Source organism: Choristoneura fumiferana, chromosome 23 (assembly GCF_025370935.1).
Source record: "Choristoneura fumiferana chromosome 23, NRCan_CFum_1, whole genome shotgun sequence".
NCBI classification, from domain to species: domain Eukaryota; kingdom Metazoa; phylum Arthropoda; class Insecta; order Lepidoptera; family Tortricidae; genus Choristoneura; species Choristoneura fumiferana.
This window is the reverse complement of record NC_133494.1, coordinates 13,400,227-13,422,374: the sequence shown is the minus strand read 5'-3', so window position 1 is coordinate 13,422,374 and position 22,148 is coordinate 13,400,227. Positions and strand designations below refer to the sequence as shown.

The 22,148-nt window shown below is 39.4% G+C and overlaps 1 protein-coding gene across 1 annotated transcript; it reads left to right on the top strand.

The window, feature by feature from the left end:
- Nucleotides 1-529: 529 nt before the first annotated feature.
- Ube4B (Ubiquitination factor E4B) lies at nucleotides 530-22,042 on the top strand. Its single transcript, XM_074105172.1, has 19 exons — nucleotides 530-715; nucleotides 860-1,450; nucleotides 5,285-5,426; nucleotides 5,591-6,156; nucleotides 6,980-7,204; nucleotides 8,542-8,788; nucleotides 11,435-11,608; nucleotides 11,916-12,036; nucleotides 13,104-13,235; nucleotides 14,058-14,273; nucleotides 14,971-15,313; nucleotides 15,683-15,778; nucleotides 16,089-16,207; nucleotides 16,554-16,692; nucleotides 17,093-17,206; nucleotides 18,256-18,376; nucleotides 18,974-19,080; nucleotides 19,504-19,597; nucleotides 20,966-22,042. Exons 1-19 carry the CDS (start codon nucleotides 692-694, stop codon nucleotides 21,034-21,036), a joined length of 3,642 nt encoding a protein of 1,213 aa, XP_073961273.1. The 5' UTR covers nucleotides 530-691; the 3' UTR covers nucleotides 21,037-22,042.
- The last annotated feature ends 106 nt before the right edge of the window (nucleotides 22,043-22,148 follow it).

Below are 22,148 nucleotides of genomic sequence, written 5' to 3'. Positions count from 1 at the left end.
TGAAAAGTTTCTGGGGAACGCAGAAAAAGATTTTAGAAACAGCAAACAAACATAAAATAAACGAAAAATAGTTCAATACTTACCGTATTGTAGCTTAATAGGTACATATCAGGCCTGTCGAGCCCAAAAAAAATCAATCAAGTGGCAATTATTATGAAATTAATGAATAAATAATACTTAAGTACCTATTAATCAATACAGGATACGCAGTTGCTTACAACTGCCTGCCTAATAATTTAAATAATAATAATTCAAATTCAATTTTGAAATCTTTAACTTCAAATATAAATATTCGGTCCGGAAACTTTAAATATATCCATGAGACCCAGAGGGGCTACTACGAAACTCGAAAATCGTAGTTCGTATCGCACCGCCCCTTTCACTCGCGTATTAAATGACATAAGCATCAGCGGGACGGCAAGATACGAAGTTCGAGTTTTGCACTTCGTAGTATAGGGCCTGGTGTTCACGCACTCGGGTCTTATTTTTTATTCTTAGCCATTCTACATTTTGGTAAAGCCATTTGGGTAAATATTAATCAAAAACTGGCAGTACTGCTCAGCTGAGAGGTGACTGACTGCTTGACGTTGTGTGGCTTGCTCCGTATCATTCATTCTTGTTATACATTTTCATAAATTCAGGGAAACTGTGGTTACGATAGTGTTCATAGCTGAAATAAGTGTCCACCACAATGAGTGAACTAAGTCAAGAGGAGGTGAGTGTGAAATTTGTCTTACAAGTGAGCAACAGCGTTGTGCGTATGGGAAGTCTAATTTCGTAACAAAACAAAGCGTTGGCGTTTTACGATAGCGCGCGTTTGTTTTTCGCACGTGGTGCAGGGGTCATGCTGTTGTTGCAGATCCGGAGACGGCGGCTGGCGCGGCTGGCGGCGCTGGGCGCTCCCAGCGCGCCCAGCGCGGCGCCCGCGGCCCCGGGAGCCTCCGTGCCTCCTGCAGCGCTCTCTCCAGCGCCATGCCCCGCTCCCTCGCTGCCCGCCTCGCCTGTCGACATAGCCAACGCTAACAAACAACCAAATTATCCAGAACAAGTGAAAACCGATGACCAGACCAAAATACCAGCAGATGGCTTAATTGTAACAGAAAAAGCAGACAGTAATTTGTTGGATGAAATGCCAGACACAAAAATGACAGATCTCTCGCAGACAAGGCAGTATAGTTTTGACTCTATGGGGGATGATACCTTAGTTAGTTGTGGTTCGGTGAGAGTGGGCAGTTTCCCACAGCCTACAGTGGGAGGTACAGAGCAGGGTCCTACTAGGGAAGATAGCACATCACGGTCGATATCCCCTGCACAGTTTGTGGAGCCCTCTCCAGTGCGGCCACGGCCTAGCAATGCCTCACCAAGCTGCTCACGGCGATCCCTTTCCATGGAAGTTGATGATGTCTCGGAACGAAATTCGCAGTCAGAGCAACAACAGGAAGCCATGGAGGTAAGAGACTTTTGTACAAGGGATACTCTTTGTTTTAGTATCTTGAGCATTAATTTTTTTGTTTATTTTATAATTTGATTCAATACTGCAAATGACAAACTCATCTCGTAGCTGTCATTTACTGACAATTATTTCTTGAATGATTCCATTTCTGATCTTATAATTTGTGTAATCTACCCACAAGATAAACAGTTCATTAGATATGACAATAGTTCATAATAAGATGTAAAAAACAATAGTCTATTTTATACTAAAACCTAAGCATAAGTAGTTCCTGTAGACATTGAGTCATAAAATTTAATAGGATGTGAGTAAAGGAAAATTGACTTATGTAGCAAAAAATTACTTAGTTTTCCATCATAGAAATACTATACAATATTATTACAAATTGTTTTTTGCTGCCTTTTTAGTTTGTATAAACCCTCAGGTTAAATCATTAATTTAAACCAGTATTAGTAATCCTGAGGGTCAGATCTTTTATGTGTTTTATCCAAAAGATTTTGTATGTTTGTATATATATGGTAAAGTTTTAGGTAAATATAAATCCATGCTGAGAACTATGTAACCATCAATTAGGTAGTATTGGGTAGTGAAGCTATAAAAATAGAAATAGGTCATTAAAATGAGCCTGTCGGACACGCCCGAAATAGGGTTCCGTAGCCATTACGAAAAAATTAAGTAATATTTTCTAAGGATTTCGTGTTTTGTACGGAATATTCCATGTTTAGGTATATGTTATACATTAGACTGCTATTTAAAGTAAAGTAAAAAAGGTTTATTAAAAATAAAGGTAAATCGTTTACAGTTTCATATTTGGGATTATTTACTCTTAAACTACTAATAATTCTCAAGAAAACTTATAGTTTTCCTTGTAAGTGTGATATACTTACTACCATCCTGATTTTTTTCTAATTTTTTGACCCACCGGCTTAGATTTTAGAGGGGGGGGACGCTCGTTTTTAATGAATATTTGCACTTTAAAGTTGAATATTTTGCAAACAAATCACTGAATCGAAAAACACTACAAGGTTGGATGAGAAATAAAAAATCGTCCCCACTTTACGTCTTTGGGAGGTACTCTAAAAAAATGATTTTTGAAATTTTTGTTGTACCATTTTGTCATGCATAGTTTACATATATATTCATGCAAAATGACAGCTTTCTAGCATTGATAGACCCTGAGCAAAGCCGAGGTCGGACAGATAGACAGAAAGACATGGCGAAACTAAAAATGATATATTACAGAGTACAATTCAAATAAATATTCTTTATTAAACACGACAAAGTAGTACCTACAGTGGCTACAGTAAATAAAAATAATAAAGTCTAATTCTAATAAATGAATGAAGATGACACAATAACCTCAGTTTTCGTTCTCTAATATCATACATTTGACTTTTCCAATAAAATCGAATTCACGAAATTCTCATTCATAAATTATTTTACGAGCGACGCCATTGCGTCTGTAGACATTTGCAACGTGCTCATGGCATAAGTATATTTTTCCAACTCTTTGAAAAGGCTTATTAAGCGACAAAACGCGTCGCGACTTCTCTTAACCATTTTTGAGCATAAATTGCATTCCATTGTAGTGCCCAAATACTCTTGTTTTCGATGTCCTATCAGTTGGTCAAAGGTTAACTGGAAGAGATCGCTTTAAGGGATAAGTTCGCCGTTGTACATGTTTTTCTCTTGTTAAGTTTGTTGTTAAGTATGTTTGTTCTCGGGTCTTGGGTGTTTACTATGTATTTAAGTAGGTATCTATCTATATAATTATATTTATCCGTTGCTTAGTACCCATAACACAAGCTTTGCTAAGCTTACTTTGGGACTAGGTCAATTGGTGTGAATTGTCCCGTGATATTTATTTATTTATTTTTATTATTAAGTTGCTTGGCATTCAGAAATAGGCGCAATTAGTTTTGGTAACTTACAAAAGTATATTAATTTATATTCTGGAAAAAATACGAAACTAGGTTAGGTATACTACCTTAATAAATGTCTATAAGTACACTAAGTGTTCCGAAAGTTTGTAGATTCGCAACTTTATCAATGTTGTATTATACTAACAGCCAATTAGCCATGTCATATAGCGTCACTATTTTGAAAAAATCTATATATAAAATCAATACATCAACGAAATTGAACCTTGACGTTATGATCATAAAGTGCACTCATAAAAATGATCCATTTTGTGATACGAGTTTTTTTAAAGTAGTGATGATAGGTAAATAGGTATTTTCATCAATAGTTAATTACTACATCAGTGTTCTTCTGCAGGTAAATAATTAAAAAATAATTAAACACTCAACTTTAAAAATTTAATTATGTACCTACCTACTACTTCAATCGAAATTTAAATCTTCTTTATATGAAAAATACAGGGTACCTAACAACTTTTATCCCTTTACATGGAAATATTTGTATTACAAACCGATAATTGTGTAAAACTTCAATTGCGGCCCTAACACAGTAGTGTTTATCGCGTACCTACATAATGCATTCGTCCTTTACGCACACACCTATAGTTAGAAAGAGATATCTCTTGTATGTATGTATCGACTATCGACTTTATGTTAGACTCCCTGATGTAAATAGTTGTAGTGGGCAGGTATTCGTTGGACGTATCATGTAAAACCTCAACAGAGCTTCTGTTACGTGAGAAACGTGTTGTGACGTCACAATAATGGCCGCATTCGCGTATCGTAGGCGTATTACATAATTTATTCATTGTTCACTTTCTCGCCTGCACGATTATTACAAAAAGATTTCAAAAAATGCTCAAAGCATGTTATGTGGGTCAATTCGATTCAAATGAGTGCGGAATAAATGGGAATTGTCGGTGAAAGTAGTCTATTCATCACCCAAAGTCATGCGATTAGAGGCCAAACGTGTATTCAAATATTTAATTATTGTCATTATGTTTTTTTTACTGGAACCATAATAATCAGACAAACATAAAAATCCCTTGGTCTGTGGATGACTAGACGACTCTGTAAACAGATATGTATACACGTTAAGCCGATTACGTTAGAAATGGATCGCCTCTCAAGCTGAGAGTCGTGGTTCGAACCCCGGCTCGCACCTCAGAGTTTTTCGAAATTCATGTGTGGAATTACATTTGAAATTTACCACGAGCTTTGCGGTGAAGGAAAACATCGTGAGGAAACCTGCACAAACCTGCGAAGCGATTCAATGGTGCGTGCCAAGTTCCCAATCCGCACTGGGCCCGCGTGGGAACTATGGCCCAAGCCCTCTTGTTCTGAGAGGAGGCCTGTGCCCAGCAGTGGGACGTATATAGGCTGGGATGATGATGATGATGGATCGCGTTTCTTGATCAAATTTGTTAGTTCGAAACGCGTTTTTTTTACCGGATTAAATCTATAAATATAGTTTTGATCAAGCGTGCTTTTTTTTCAACATATTAGCGCGGCATGCGGCGAGTCGTTCCTCGTGGTCACACTCACACAGCACGAGCCTTCTCTATGTTCAGCTCTGTTACCATACAAATCAACGTGTTAAATTGGTTCACCTGTCCCAGAGTTCCAACACACTTTACTTAGCCTTCAAATCCGTAACACGAATAGATATGTACAGTCACACACAAGCACCAATATCTGACACAACCAAGCGTGCATATAAATATCTGATATGACTCTATTTCTAGGGGCACGTGTATGATATTTTTGCACTTTCCCGCTGTGGCTATGTTAATGTGGATGACTGTACGTTGAGTCGTGAGTTAACAATGCATTATTTACTCATTTGAGATGGACCGAGCAGTCAATGAATGACAGGCCTTATTTTATCTGACGAGTATTTTCCTGTACATAGGTGGAAGACAACGACTCGACGGCGTCGCCCGCGCGTAAGATATCTCGGTCGCGAACAGTAAGCTGCACCGAGTTGACGGAAGAGCAGTTGAGAAGCATTCTTGGCAGAATCCTACAGGTCTCCTGGTCTGAAGATAGTGCTGGTAAGTGCTAATTAAGTTGTAGAGCAATATCAACGTTCATCGTTACAAGCAGTATGATGCTGATGGGAACATATTACTTGTTTATCTACACTCAGAATACTGCTCTTTAATTGTTTACTGTTGTGTTGAGTAAGAGACGTGAAAACAAGAGTGTTTTGTTTCAGGCGGTATTTACGTACCATCAGTCGCAGCTTCCTTATTGGACAACCCTAAATTAAGTCTAGACGAATTAGCATCCGTAGCTCTCATGGACGTGATAACGCAGATAACTAATGGCGCGGACCCTTTGAACCAAAAACTGATCGCGGTCTCCGAAATTTCCAAAAGACTGAATGAGGACTGCAGCGATGACACTTTGACTGGCGGTGGAACTTTATCATCAGAGGCAGATGCAGACAAGGCTGGATGCCCGTCGCCCGCTCTGCCCATGCCCAAAACAATCCCCACGCAAGGTCTCGCCGTCAGTTACATACTTAGATTCTACAATAACATTAAAATTTACGAGAAAGAACATCCAAAGAAAAGTTCAGAGCCTCCTCTGTGTGATCTATTACAACTTTTAAAAACTTTACTCGTGAATCATTTAGTGCTAGTGTTGCGAGATAAGTTTGACCTGGAGAAGTGTAGAAAATCGCCGCTGCTGCCGTATCAGTTGATCGGGAACGCGCCGATCGGCCTCATACAAGATTTATTGACCGCTACGTACTTGGAAAAAGAAGTTTTTGAAGAGGTAAGTTTTTTTTTTTTTCGGTATTATAAGTGGTTGATGGTATTTTCAACCAGCGGGCGTTTATTGATGTACTATTTCTAAACATTTTCACGGCTAACGTTGTTTAGTACGTTTCCTGCATCCATCGTTTTCCGGTGACCTTAATGCAGTCATTACCCTGTCACGCCGTGACGTGAGTGGTTTCCCTCGACAGTCGAACAAGCCAATGCTACACTGCAAGTAATTAGTAATTTCGAGAGATGTCACCATATTGGCGTATGCAATTTATGCAAGCGAAGATATTTGAGTATAAACCAGATCGTATACCCACCACCGCGAGCGGAACAGACTCCGCGTTGACTCAGTTTAACTTAAATCACCTTCAGAGAAGTTCGATGTAAGTTAAACTGAGTTCTTACGGAGTCAGCGAGCGATTTAGGCAACCTAAGCCTAAACGTCGCTACCTCTCGCTCGCGCTTGAGAGGTTATCGGATCTCTTGTTCGCATTTTGCAGTAGCTTAAGCTATTGCGAGCGAGACATCCGATAACCTCTCAAGAGCGAGTGAGAGGTTCAAAACGTGGTTTTATGGCCCCAGAGCTCAGATGATAGCGACGCTAGTAAAGTGCGATGGAAGGTGGGTATCAGTGGCGGGGCGTCGTAACAATTCGATCCCCCGCCTAAATTTGTATACTTATGTCACTAACTGCCAGGCTATGACCCAATTGGATATGACCCAAAGACTCGATCACCATAATGATGCTATATTCACGCTCCGTGGGTTGCCAAACCAAAATATTGACACCGCGCCACTGGTGGGTATGAAACGTGTAACGTTGTGGGCAGGTGTTCGTGCCGCTGCTGATGGGCATCCGATCGGAGATGCGCACGTGCGTGTCGCCGGCGCTGCGCGCGCTGCGGTCGCTGTGCGAGCTGCGAGCGGGCGCGCGCCACGCGCAGCGTCCCGTCTGCGAGCTGATCGCGCGGCTGCCCTCGCTGTGCCCCGACGCGGTCTCCACCTCGCCCGGACGGGAGATCGCGCGCGTCAGCTTCCTCGGACCCTTCTTTGCTGTGAGTCGATCGCTTTTAGGACCTACGCTAACTCGCGCGGTGTTGTTGCGATAGGTTTCAATGGAGCAGAGACCCGCCTTACGCAACGCTGCTCTATATGACTATGGCTCTATGGCTCTGATGCTCTAGATGACATGACACAAGCACGCCAAGCCGGTGCTCCCGCGCGAGTTAGCGGAAGCCCTTATAAATGTTTCTCACAATGTTACAGAAGAATCAGTTAAAAATTTAACACTTTTAAATACTCAAGAAGACGAGGATTACTTGATTTTTATGGTGAAATGGAAATATATATACGCATGATTATTTCTAACATTCCTTATAAAATAGAGTTTACCTGCTGTTGCCCGTGACTTCGTTTGTGGAGAATTCGTTTATTGCTATCCCGCGGGTAGGTACTATGCAGTATTCCGGGAAAAAAAATATCCTAAGTGTCCAAATTTTATCCAAATTCGTCGTGCAGGCGTGATAGAGTAAAATACATTCAAACATCCATATATCTTTCACAAACTTTCTCGTAAATGCAATACAATTTTTGTTCAATCAAATTTATTTAGATAAAACACAAATATATTTTCACTTTACCGATGATCACTTAACTCAAGCGGCTCTTGATGCCTTTAAATAAAACATTACCTTCACTTGTAACTAACAGATCAACACTTTTAACTGTCCAATTTAACTTCGTACATCTTAGAATAGAGCTCCATCAGTAACAATGCAATATTGGACAAAATAAAAAATACCGAAAACAACATTCTTCCTCAAAATTATTTAAAAAAAAGAGTTTAGCAATGAAAATATTATTGTTTTTGCCGCTTGAAATAGTGTAAACGGGTCTAATCACTCTACACTGCTTATTATTTGTAATGTATGTACATCAATTACCTACCAATTGTATAATAAATAATGTCATGTCATGTCATGTAAATTATTCAGTCGACCTGATGACTTGGTGCTTTATTTCCTTAAATTATTGACATTGACTGTTGAAATTTAAGTTACTTAATAGTGTTCTAGTTTTATTTTAAGTTTTTTTAAAGGCGGTAGACACGGGACATTATCGAGTGACAACTGCCGAAGAGATTAGAATCACGTCTATAATATCAGTGGGAAAAGATACTCTATCTCACTTACTAGTTTGTTAATGTCGTGTAGAACTAGAAACAAAAGATCGATTTTCTTTTTCTTCCTTATTCGAATCTTCAGGAAAACGAAGAAAACCGACGAGCCGCGAGCGACGTTAACTTTCTGGTTGTACTGTATATTGGGTGACGGAGCGCTGCAACTCCGATGTTAACTCTCAATATCAGATTTAAACGTGTCTGTTCATTTAGGTATCTCTATTCGCGGAAGAAAACCCCCGGCTGGCGGAGCGTTTGTTCGCGACTGGTTCCGGCGACCGCAGCCTCGCGTTCGCGCTCCAGCGGGAAGTAGAAGCGAGTCGGAACACGTTGCATAACATTTGCCACAACATCTTGCTCTGCCAGGACGCGAGGGAACCCTTCCTGAATTACTTCGCCGCACTACTGCAAAGGAATGAACGCCGAGCACAGCTACAGACGGATGAGCGGTCTTTGGCCGGTGAGTTCAGTGTACCTACTTGATGAAAATTAAAAAAAAAAGGTCAAGATAGTGTCGGACACTCCTAAGATAGGGTTCCGTAGCCATTACGATAAAATGTAGCAATATTTTTCTATGAATTTTGTATTTTGTTCGGAATCTTCTAAGTTAACTAAATTTTAACTCTATTTTAAGCGACTTAATTTTAAGTAAGCGTCTACACGTTCGCATCAGCTAAGTTCTTTAGTTAACCCGAGATGGACGACCAACAGCGCATTCAGGTCACTAATTCAACAAATTTTTAACTTAATCGTGCCTATCCAAATGTGTCAAGTGATAATTCACGCCCACATACTCAGTCAGCAAAAAATCACCTTCCCTTATTGCCTTTCTCAGTTATGCCGAGGAGCAATGTCCGTTTTCACGGAACGCGATCATTCGGAAAAAATACAACAAACATTTTTTTTTCTACCTCTGGCAATAACTCCGCTACGCAGTTGCTGAGAGGTGTCATTATTTGCTGTTAAAAATACAGCCTGAAAGCATCAGCGACCGCAAGTGTGTTCTTGGCAGACGATAATCAGCGGATGGAAACAGACGCCAATTTACGTGCTTTGACATTGACTTTTAGAGTACCTAACTGTGTTCCGCCACACGTGGGAGCAAAAGATAGCTGTATTATTTATTAGCATTACCTTAAAAATTAAGTACAGCTGTTTATGTAGTCCAAAAGTGTCTACGTATCTAATTTATATGTTTACGCAGCGTCTGCTCAGTTGAGGAAAAAGGTTTAAGTCTTAACATAGACTTATGAATGTCATTTTTATTCGTATTAAAAATGAATGCATGCATGCTCTCTGCACATGACAGAGACTAATTTGGGAGCAGTAGTACTACGCCCTGCGTGTTCGGATAATATAAACAAAAGCGTGTTTAATGACTGGCGAAAATAGATTTATGTTTCGCCGAAATGTCGCTCACCTCGATTGCGTCTATTAGACAATTTTGTATTGGCGCAGCTCCAATTTATTTACTTCCCTGCGTCCAGATTGACTCATTAGTTCTATGGATTTTTGAGCAAATATTTTTGTTTATCTGTTGTTAGAGACGAAAATAAGTGTCACCGATTGTTAACTACGCGTCGCAAATCTCGGGATTAGAAATTGGCGTCCGAGCTTTTACCTTGCGTTTTATTGTGGCGATCGCCTTGAGACGCTTGATTATTCGGTTCGTACTTATTCGATACCATTCCGGGCATTGTTAAACGTCTGTGATTCACGATCTCGTCCTTAAATGGCACTGTCATTCCTCGCAACTTGCACTGATGCTTGCAATCGTCTTGAAATCAGACCAGACAAATTTAAATTTTACCTTGTGTATGAAACCAAAATAAGATGCATGTAAACAAAGCCATTGTTTATGCAACGTGGACAACGGTTTTGGGGATTTGCTTTAAACCGTGTCGTGCGTCAGTGCAGAACAAACGTAATGACAAAACGTATTAATTATCAATTAACTTGCATATTGAGAATCAAAATCAAATTATAAAATATTATGAGTTTGAGTTGCATCACTTCATTCACTGTTCGTAAGTAGTTTATACTATGCGTGAAGTTTTTGAACATTTTTACAGCTGTTTTTTTTTACCTAATTCTACAAGATCAAATGCGCGTGTGTAGCTTTTAATGTAACGGTACTGGTTGATCTGGTTGTACACATATTATTATTAAGTTTTTAATTTTTAAAAACACAAAGTCATACGGTACCATATCAACCACATGAAATTATCACATACGACAGCCTTAAAAGCGTTTATACCTGCTGAGCTGGCAATGTTGCATTTTTGATAGTTTTTCTCGATTATTCCGTAAAAATTGAATGAAAATTAATAATGTTGTCTGATAGAACACTTCTTAATATATAAGTTAATGTGTCTACTCCAATAATTATTCGTTATAGAAGAATATAAAAGTTTATCTCGAATAATTATTGGTGTAGACACATTAACTTATATATTAAGAAGTGTTCTATCAGAAAACATTTTTAATTTTCATTAAATTTTTATGAAATACTTAATCGAGAAAAACTAACAATAATGCAACGTTGCCAGCTCAGCAGCTATAAACGCTCTTAAATATGTCTGCTGTCGACCGTTTCGTCACTTTATCGAATACATTTATCCTGATTTAATGCCATGGTTACGTCCCTTGGACAACTCTTTAAAACCACGAGTTTCTATATGTTTTCTGTGGTTAAAATTCATCGAGTATACATTTTTGTCATAGTTATAAGCTTATTATTTTATAGACTATCTCCTAAGCATATTAGTCGCATATGTCAAAGCAGTTTTTTTTAAGAAACTCTGTCACTGTTGTCTCTTGGACAACGGGACAATAACAAACAAGAAAAAGTTGATTGTCCCATATATATATCTTATCTGTCTATTTAAATATTTATCCGTTGGTCAATTAGCGTCAAGTGTCTCGCTCGTGATACGTAATTTTTTTTTTACTTAACCGTTAGTGTGTCCCACTGCTGGGCAAAGCCTCCCCTTTTTTCTTCCACTCGTCCCTACTTTTGGCCGAATCGTGTGGCTGGAAGCGGTCCAAATCGTCCCGCCATCGTCTTATTGTTATTTATTTATTTATTATTATGGTATGGTTCCAGGTGACGGCTTCATGCTGAACGTGTGTTCGGTGCTTCAGCTGCTATCCGTCCGCATCAAGCTCGAACGAGTGTACCCCCTCTACGCTTTTCAGCCCGACTCGTGGGCCAACGTGCGCGACGAGACACGTCTGTATTTCACCGCGCAGGAGGCACAGGATTGGATCGACGCTCTTAGTAAGTTTTTTTATTTATTTTTTTAAACGGGCTTCGACCGGTCGCATTGGACCATAGGGCAAAACATTAAGTAGCTATGTAGGTATCGGCTGGTAAAATTATAAATGCGAAAGTGTGTGTGTTTGTATGTTTGTCCGTAGTTCGACATGATTTTTGGCATAGAGATAGTTTATGGGCCAGAAAGTGACATAGGCTACTTTTTATCCCGGAAATGTGCACAGTTCCCGAGGGAACAGCGCGCGACAACCGAATTCCACGCGGACGAAGCCGCGGGCAAAAGCTAGTAATGTATATTTCTTTTCTGCAGACAAGGATCCAGCACACAAATGGCCGGAAGCAAAGTTCCAGACCGTGTGCTGGTTTCTGACGCTGCATATGCATCATGTGGCCCTGATCCCCGCGCTACACACGCATCAGCGCAGAATAAGGTACGCTACTTAATCATATGGCTCGGTCATTGAGGACAGTTTACTGCTTCAAAATTGCATGGAGGTCTCCTGGCCTGCCTACCTTAACCACTAATCATATATTATGAGGCTATATGTCACAGTTTTTAATATCCGACACAATGTAAACTGTTATGGAAATGAATTTAATTGAATTAATCATATATACTTTTCGTGAATTGTCAAAAAACTGTTTATATTACATCACGTGCAAAATTACAGCTTTTTAGCATTGATAGCCTCTGAAAGCCGCGGACGGACAGACAGACAGACATGGCAAAACTATAACGAATCCGTTTTTTCCATTTTGGATACGGATCCCTAAAAATTAACGGTTTACGTCTCCAGTAAATTTTCTCACGAAGCACGTGGTAGTTAAAAGTGAATCCCAGGAACTGCTTTCGAACTAAAGCATAACAGAAACTCGAATAATGATGGTATATGAAAAGTTTACCCAGAGACATCAGAACTTTAGGCAAGCAATACATGCCTGTGAAATTCCTGCCTGTATATTTTATGAAATAGCAAACTATGGCGTCAGTCATATTATTGTATGTATTGTATCACTCTGGTAATAGTAGATTATTGTCGTGGCCTGGAAGTAGGCAATTGCTATTCCAGCCAAGACTAATATAAAGCTTTTCTCAAAAATGGTGAATAATTCTGAAATAGAATAAACTTTTTCTCAAAATATATTATAAAATTTAATTTTATTCCAATATTTTTCTTATGCTTTCCCGCCTTTTTTCATTAAAAATAAACTGCAGGTGTATTTTTCCACCGAAAACACCACAAGCTATTTCAGACCCAATAGAAAAAGTCCGGAGTTCCAACAAAATATCTGACTTGTGCCAACATTTCCATGGCCTTTTTAACTTTAAAAAAAAATGTGACTGATTGCAGGCGCGCTAATTCATTATTGTCGAGCTAGCGCGCCTGCAATCTTTTTAACTTTTTAATTTTTCGCTGACCATAAACTATGCACTTCACCTTCTGATATGTAAAGAATAGTGTCAACTTTTACGGACATTTTGTTTTGTCGATGGCAGAGCGTTCCGCGACCTGCAGAAGGTGATAGAGGAGTTGATGGCTGCGGAGCCGCAGTGGCGGAACAGTTTCTCGGCTTTCCGCAACCGCGAGCTGCTGAGGCGCTGGAGGCGGCAGATCAAGAGGCTACACCGGTCAGTGCACACTTAACCATTCAGTATGACTTCCTTTGGTAAGCTGGTGGCTGGTACAGGCAGGCGTCTTAGTTCATGCGGGGGGCCCTAGAACTTGGGGCCTTTTTGGAAATTAAAGAAAGTGATACATTTTCTCTGCTGTGAATATGCTACACACAAAATCAAATATACACGCATAAATATGATTAAGGATACTAGCTTTTATTACAACTTTTTGTCGGAATAAAATAGGAAAAGATATATACGCCTTTCAGGAGGGGGGGGGGCTGAGCTAGGGGGCTCTGGGCTCGGTCCTCGTGTGCCCTTATGGTAATGGTAAAGACTGTATTCGCTAATGAGAGCAAAAGTGGCATAGGTAAGTCAAAATATTAAAATAATTATTAAATGGATTGTAATGATTGGACTGTAACAGTCCATTACTAGCCCTTGGACTTTATGTACAATCCATGTCAAAATTCAAATCCGCACACGATCGTATCAGCCGGGATCGAAAGGGCTAGTTATTTTCATATTTTTACTTATGCCTTTTGCGTTCACCCAGCGAAGGACGTAGCTATTATTAAATTGCTCTTTTTTCAGTCCCTGTTTCAGCAACGAATCCGGTGACAATAACAATCAGACCCCTAACCCATAAACGTTACAAGACTAAGGGGCTGTTTCACCATCCATTGATTAGTGTTAACTGACGGTTAAATGTGGTGCCGTCTCTATTTGTTTTGTTCGAATAGACGGAGACGGCATCACATTTAACCATCATAAAAATAACCCATCGATATAAGTATGCCTTCTCTCCCTCATAATGTCTATGATCATAATTGGCAGGTCAAAGCAATGCGCGGAGACAGCTCTCCTGGACAACGAGCTGATGCGCCGCAGCTTGCAGTTCTACGCGAGCGTGTGCGCGCTGCTCACGGCGCAGCTGGAGGCGGCGCGGGCGGCCCCCCCGGCCCCCCCGGCCCCCTCCGCCGCCGCCGCCTTCCGCGCGCTGCCGGAGTGGTACGTCGAAGACGTCGCCGAGTTCATGCTGTTCGCTGTGCAGTGAGTATTGTTACCTAGCTTTGACTTGGAGTTTCATTTGACGCAAATGTGAGTCGGATTTAGTTGTCTGCCTATTGTAGCTTTAGATTACGTACCCGAAGGGTTCAAACTGAGGCCTAAACGTGTCTGTCAGGTAGTACAGAGATAAGGTTGCACGAACTACACTCGTACTCTTTTTACTCATACAAAGTTAAAAAAAATTAAGTGTATTATCCTTTCATACAGCCAGAGGAAAATTACCTGCCGCATCGAACGGGATATCGTTATTTAGAGCTTATTGAATGGATAAAAACTGTATATTTAATTTTGAAAATCCTCCCAGTTAAGATTATGGTGACGTGTTATCAGACAACACAGTGGCCATTCTTGTTTTCATACAGATTCTGTGCACTAAAACGCTCGGTTGTTTTATGCGATAAACGCTGCGTTAAACGCAATGCGTTTGACGCACATCAATTTTGCATGAGATAATCTTATAACCAAACATTGTCTTACGCGGTGAGCGCAGCGGCAAGCGCATAGATTATCTGATACAAAATTGATGTGCGTCAAACGCAGCGTTTATCGCATAAAATAACCGAGCGCTTAAATGTTGCTTGTCACCAAGGGTTGAAAAATTGTCCGTCATTTCAGAAAATCTGTATCGTTAGTAGCGTTACACAAGTAATTGAAAGTAAATCTTTAACTCTCATTCCAGATACGTACCTCAAATAGTAGCAGACTACATAGAGGACCCGATCATTACCTGGCTATTGAGCGCCATTTGCCATTCAAATCTGATCAAGAATCCGTACTTGGTTGCAAAGATAGTCGAAGTGCTATTCGTGATCAACCTCTCCGTGCCATTGAAGCTGAAGAATGTCTACGAAAAGTTCATGGACCACCCGATGTCCCAGACGTCTCTACCCAGCGCCCTGATGAAGTTCTATACGGACATAGAGACCACCGGACAGAGCACTGAGTTTTACGATAAGTTTACCATCAGATTCCACATAAGCATCATACTTAAGGGAATGTGGGAGAGGCCGATTCACAAACAAGTACGTTTTATTTATTTTATCATTAAAAATTACAGCATCATAGTCACAACCCTTAGGTCTAGCAGTTAAATTTAAATTCCAGTGGGAATGCTCATAAAATAAATGAATCTAAGACGCGACAAGTAAAAAAAAAAATTTTTTTTTATCATCGCACTCATGAATTTAGCGAATTAATTTAATACCAACCGAAAGTATGAATATTTTTTTATTAAATTCAGTATAAAATATTCGATTAATCGGATGAGTGCGGGTCGTTCTTAAACGTATCCTCTACTATAGTTTTTCAAATTTCGCTGTGTAGTGCGAGTAGTGCGACGTCATTGAATACAGTTTTTGTTATTTTATTATAAAGATCAATGTTTTGTTCAGGCCATTGTGAAGGAGTCACGGTCGGGGCGACAGTTCGTTAAATTCATCAATATGCTGATGAACGACACCACTTTCCTGCTGGACGAGTGTCTCACGGTAAAGTCACAACATTTATATTTTAAATTTCATTCGAATAATATCAGTGAGTATGAATAAGCGCTGCAGGCTCTCTGACTTTTATCTCAAGAACGGTTTATGCCCTACAATTTTAATTAAATGTTAACGTCACTGAAGCTTTAGAAATCGAGATAATTGGGATAAACTGATTTTTGTGATTACGTGACATGTTCTTGTGTGCGTGACCTCAAATCTGGTGGCACCACCTACCTACACCCGTGTTTTCTGTACTGCTTACTATGTGTTGGTGTTCAATAAATATTTATTTTTATTGTATTGTATGTTGCAGTACCTGAAACGCATCCACGAGGCCCAAGAGAGCGCGGCGAGCGGCGCGGCCGTGGAGGCCCGCGCGCGCGCGCTGGCGCAGGACGAGCGGCAGTGCCGCTCCTACCTCACGCTCGCCAGGTAACACCTCGCACTCGCGTTTACTGTGACGCCGACACTTGACGCGGCGCGGTGCGCGATCGGGTTGCACTTTTATATTCATATTTTTTTAAATATAATGAAGTTAAGTAATTTATTATAGAACTTTGATTAATGAACGTACATGTCAGTTCCATCAAAGTAAATTGACCTAGTTTTTGCATGGACGATGAGGAGATGGCGGGACGACCTGAGTGTTTTTCAGCTCGATTGGCAGGATGTAGTGGCGGGGAAAAAAAGAGGCCTTTGCCCACCAGTAGGACATTACAAGCTACAAAAAAAATAGAGCCGATAGTGTGAAGTGTTAAACGGCGCGTGGCGTCCGCAGGGAGACCGTGGACATGTTGGAGTACCTGACGGTGGAGATCAAGGAGCCGTTCCTGCGCGCGGAGCTGGCCGAGCGCCTGGCCTCCATGCTCAACTTCAACCTGCAGCAGCTCTGCGGGCCCAAGTGCAAGAACCTCAAGGTACATTTTGAAACCAAATACTAGATAATACAACCAAAGCATAAAACGAGCCATTTTACCAGAGACGTTCATACTTCATATAGCCACCCGAGTCGGTACAGCGAGGGTGGATTGACACGGCGCGGTCAAAATGGGTTTAAGGCTAGTGTTTTACAGTCTGCTTTTCACTTCGATTGCTAGGAGATGAAATAGCAACAGTGGAAACAATTGTTCACTTACTAGGTTAGGTACTTTTATTTTTATGCACTGCTACAAAACTGCTGCTGCTGTAAGTGATGATAATGTAAATAAAATTAAAACTAAACTCGTTAACTATATCTACGTTCAGTGGAAGTGTAGAATGCTTCCGCCGTCATAATATATTCGGATCTGTAGTCCAGTGCGACGCGTGTGTGCGCAGGTCCGGCGGCCGGAGAAGTACGGGTGGGAGCCGCGGCGGCTGCTGAGCCAGCTGGTCGACATCTATCTGCACCTCGACTCGCCGCCCTTCCACGCCGCGCTCGCCGCCGACGAGGTAACCACGACGCCCGTACACCCGCGCACAGTCACCTACGTTGCCATGCATTGGGTCAATGAGGGCTATCGCGTATTAATTCGCCGCTAGAGGCGCTAGTGTAGCGAGAGGTCTCCGATATGTCAAATGTCATTGTTTTTGGGTGAGCTGCGCGGGTTTATTTATAATTAGAATAATTTTGTGAATATTTTGCAATGCTTGAAATTAATTATGGCAAATATGCGTTACGGGGCAATTAATGTCTTTGTTTCGAGAAAGTTTTGTCTTTCGGAAACTTTTGTCCTCCCTTTTTTCCGAACAAAACGGGACTACGCAACACTGTGGCATGCTCGAGCTAACTAACCACTATACTTCAGGCAGGACCTTTGTCTACAGTGGCGCGAAAACAGTAGCCCTCATTCCAGGTGCCTACGCTGGTAGTTTGCGCGCCAGCCCACCGCAGCTGCCTACCCTCAATGCACGCCTCGGGTCCCCTGTATTAATATCTGCTACAGCGCAGTTTGCAAACGTATCAGATACGTCCTACTGGCAGATATGCACGCGTTGTTGTGTCTGTTCTGCACGATATTTGGTTATAGACCTTGTGCTATGGGCACTTTGATTGAATATGCGGAACAAATAAAGAAAATTTAGTTTTATAGAAAATCAAATCACGTTTATTGAACGGATCAATTTAGAATTACAAAAGTCAACACATTTCATTTGAAGGACAGAAAAAGAATAAAAAAATACCATAAACAATCATTTCATTTTCCATATAGTTTGGAACAGTGTCAGATATTGTTAACTTTAACATATGGCTTTGCTCATTGTTAGAGACTACCTGGTTATCCACTTTTTAGCAAAATCGAAAAAATATACTATGTTATTAAAATATACATAATATTATTGTTAAAAGCAAACTTGTAAAGTTCACATACTTGACGAATGATATTGACGTGACACAAGTGCTCAAGATGGATGGACTGAATTATTAAGATTAAAAATTAAGCTATATCCTACTCTTTTAAACCTATATCAACACCATGTGACTCTGGTTTTTGGCGCAGAGATCCTTCCGCAAGGAGCTGTTCGAGGAAGCAGCGCTACGGCTCGGCAAGGCCAACATAAAGTCGCGCGGCGAGATCGAGCGCTTCCTCGCGCTTGCGCAGAACGCGTACCAGATCGCAGGTAACTACGCTGTGACAGTTATATAGGGGCAAGGAATGTGGCGCTGACTCTTATTTCTGCACATATCGACCATCTACTTTCTCGACCTCGTATCTATCCGAAATGTATACAACAAATCACTCTATCAAACTCGTTGGAAAATCATTTCTCCTAAATCGTTATTTTCTAGTAGCAAAATTTCCATTCGCGTTTTTTCCCAAATCAGAATCGACGCAGAAACATAGGTAGGTTTATGTTATGTTAAGTTAGCTTCAGCCCGAAGGGCCAAAACTACACAAAGTAGGTAGTAAGTTACTGTGTCGACTCTGATTGGGAAAAAACGCTACTGTGAAAATAAGCTTCAGTAAAAAAGCATATTGGGAATAAAAGCATTTGGGAAAAAACGCAAATGGAAATTTTGCTACAAGGAAATAACGATTTTGGGGAAATGATCTAACCAGTCAGGAGATTTCTTAATGAAAGAAAGAAAGAAGAAAATTCTTTACACATACGATGAATGAAAGTTACATAAAAGCGCGCTATGTACGATAATTTTATAGCAATTACAACTATCAAAATAGTGCAAAAAAATCCCTAACATAAAGTTTTATATTACAGTATCGAATCAGCAAAAGAGTGATGAGTTTGCGGACGCGCCCGAAGAGTTTAGGGATCCTCTGATGGACACCCTTATGACTGACCCTGTGCTGCTGCCGTCCGGGAAGGTATCGTCACCTGACTTTTACATCATTTACAGTGTAAAGTTTATACATTAAACAGAGCATGAGAGACTATTTAAATAGTATAAAAATTCAGAAGAAAAATTAAATGAGGCAGTGAAACATTAAGGCTGAAGTTGAACCCAGACTAGCGTATTTTTTTAAGTTGTGACTCGCGTGTTTTGGTCGTATGCTTTTGGTTTCATACAAAATTAATTTTGAGTCGCCCTGTGACACAAACAGGACTTTTCTACTATTATCTATTCTGTGCTTTGTATAAAACCGAATGCAGCAGAAATTACGCGGCTCACGACTCACAAAATTACGATCGTCTGGCTTATATTAACTAGTGGCTAAATGTAACTATCTTGGCATTTTTCTGAAATAAAAAAATCTGAATGTTATTTCATTATGTCCGTACTTCCGAAGGTTATGGACAGATCGGTGATCTTGCGGCATCTACTAAACAGTTCCACAGACCCGTTCAACCGACAGCCGCTCACAGAAGACCAGCTTCGCCCAGGTATGTGTCACTTCACTCAAAACCAAATAAAATAGGCATACTCAACGCCATATATAGATTCCAAAAAAAAAAACTACTCATGTGTTGCCAATAAAATGAAAAAGTTTTGCATCGGTAAGTTTTAACTTTTCTAAATAATTTACATAAGTAATTTATTTACATATAATTGTAAAGCTAAAATTAAATGCAACTGCATAAATAAATAAATTAATGTTAATATTAATTTCACCAACAGATATTTGGTTGAAACTGTTTTGTAGAAGAAAAGTTTATATTACAGTGGTAATACTTCAGGTTTAAACAACATTTGGATACTATTAATCTCATAATTTGCGTACATAGGTACTATTTAGAAATATTTTTGATATGCACATAAAAATATTGACAACAAATCATGTATGGAAAACTATGGTAAACACTATAGGCCACAGGCACCATGATAATCTCCAATTGTCACTTCATTCGGCATCTGGGGGGCTACCACGAAATTCGAAAATTGAAGTTCGTATCGTATTGTCCCTCTGACTTGTTATAAGCGTCAGCGCGATGCGAGTTACAAAGTTCGAATTTTGCACTTCGTAGTATGGCCTGACGTTTGGATTGATCGAATGCTTTCTATACTCGTGGTAATTTTCGTTCTTGAATTTTTGTTTCCTGATAACTTTTCTGTTGCCGGTACCCATTTAAGGTCTAAATAAAAACACAATTCACAATTACAATGACACTTGTGACAGTGACATTCGACCATCTTTGGTAACTTTTTTGGAATCTAAATACGGCGTTGAGTATAGATTAAGAAAAAAAATTAAGTCAGTCAGTTTAAAAAAATGACCGACGCCTTTTTACCCAGGAATGTACCCAATTGACAAGATTTCATTTTTTTAACATCTGTTAATTACTACAGGAATCGAAAGAGTTTTGAGAACATGGGAAAATATTTATTATAATTGATTTCTCCATATTAAAAAAAAATACAAAAATTTTAAAAATATGCCTGAATTTGCCAACACTACAACAGAATAGATATGTTTCCTTTGCCTTTATCACCAGAAAAAGGAGCTGTCATAATTTTGATATTGTCTCTATGCAACGTCTACGTCAGATTTACGTGATCTTTTTTTTAAGAGACTAGACAAAAGTAATGGTTCTATTGTGTCGTAGTTTTGGAGTTATGCGCTTTTAGAATAAGCACATCTTAAAAAAATTGTAATAAATTAATTAATAGTTGTAGCGAAATTTTAAAAATATCAGCGTTTTTCACTTTCCAAACAGAATACAGAGAACGAATCAAATTATAGTCTTAGAAATATGAAATCTTGTCAATTGTTTATTTTTAACTGTTGGCTCAATAATTATTATTTTTTGCAGCTACGGATTTAAAAGAGCGGATTATTCAATGGCAGCGCGAAAAGAAGGGGTCCCGGTCGCAAGACCCCTAAGCCAACATACCAAGTCTGATGTATATATCTACCGTATTGCATATATAAAGACTATTGACTGGTTATTTCCAGCATTTGAAGGACTATTGTCCTGTAGCATGAATGAGATTATTATAAGTATGGTATATGCGTGCTGTTACTGACTAAACACACACATCGTTTAGTTGGCCAACAAGCAATTCCGACATCCGTCTGCAATATGTTATAAATAATCATTCGCGTGTAGCTTTATAACTTGACATCACATGTAAGGCCTAAAATCTCAGGTATCTTGTTCAGTACTAACATATCTGGAATTTTGACAATTTCGAGTAAGGAATAGGCCTCGAGTCGTAGCAATATGAATGGTAGTAGACGTTTCCTAACATTTTATAAACATCTCACACCAATGAAAATTAGATCGATTGAAAAGTAATTATATTAATTAACGTATGGAATTTGTGCAAAATTTTATTACTATTTGCATATACTTAGTGATATTACGTTTAGTCTTTGTTAGCGATTGAAACATGAATTTATATCTCAAATACATGGTGTAATTTTGTTCCTTTATCCCCTAGTTATCATTATCATCACTTAAAATGGATTTTTATTTATGTGACTAATTTGACTGGTGAAGAAATGTATAGTACGCAAAAATACGCGAAAATTTCGGCCGATCCCATACAATTTATACTAGTTTTAATTTTTATTAAATACCAAACATCTCTCCTCTTCTCGAAAGTTTTTATTCCAAGTAAAATATTTTCATCCAGTGTACTATATTTTTATATTTTTGACTGAAAAATACTATATTCGCCCAAGAAATGTTGGTAAACCTAACCTTACTGCCACTTCAGTTTAGAAAACTGCCCTCAGTCAACCTTCCTAAGTGAAATCCATTTTAAAAATATATTTGGTCTCACCTGTATAATAATTTGATTTGTATTTGTCTTTATATATTATTATAAAGATTATATGATAAAGGTCTCTTATGTTGATATATCAATAAAAAATAATAAATGTATTTTGGATTTTCTTGCTTCCAAGTCTAGCCCACTCCCAATCACTTGCAGCTGCAGCAAATATCTAAGGTTTAAAATTACGATTTTTGAAATTCCGAACTTTAATAC

Coding starts and splice junctions, on each gene's coding strand:
- Ube4B (XM_074105172.1), top strand. CDS start 692: ATGAGTGAACTAAGTCAAGAGGAG. Junction 15,314..15,682: donor AGAGGCCGATTCACAAACAA/GTACGTTTTATT, acceptor TGTTTTGTTCAG/GCCATTGTGAAGGAGTCACG. Junction 19,081..19,503: donor TGCTGCTGCCGTCCGGGAAG/GTATCGTCACCT, acceptor GTACTTCCGAAG/GTTATGGACAGATCGGTGAT.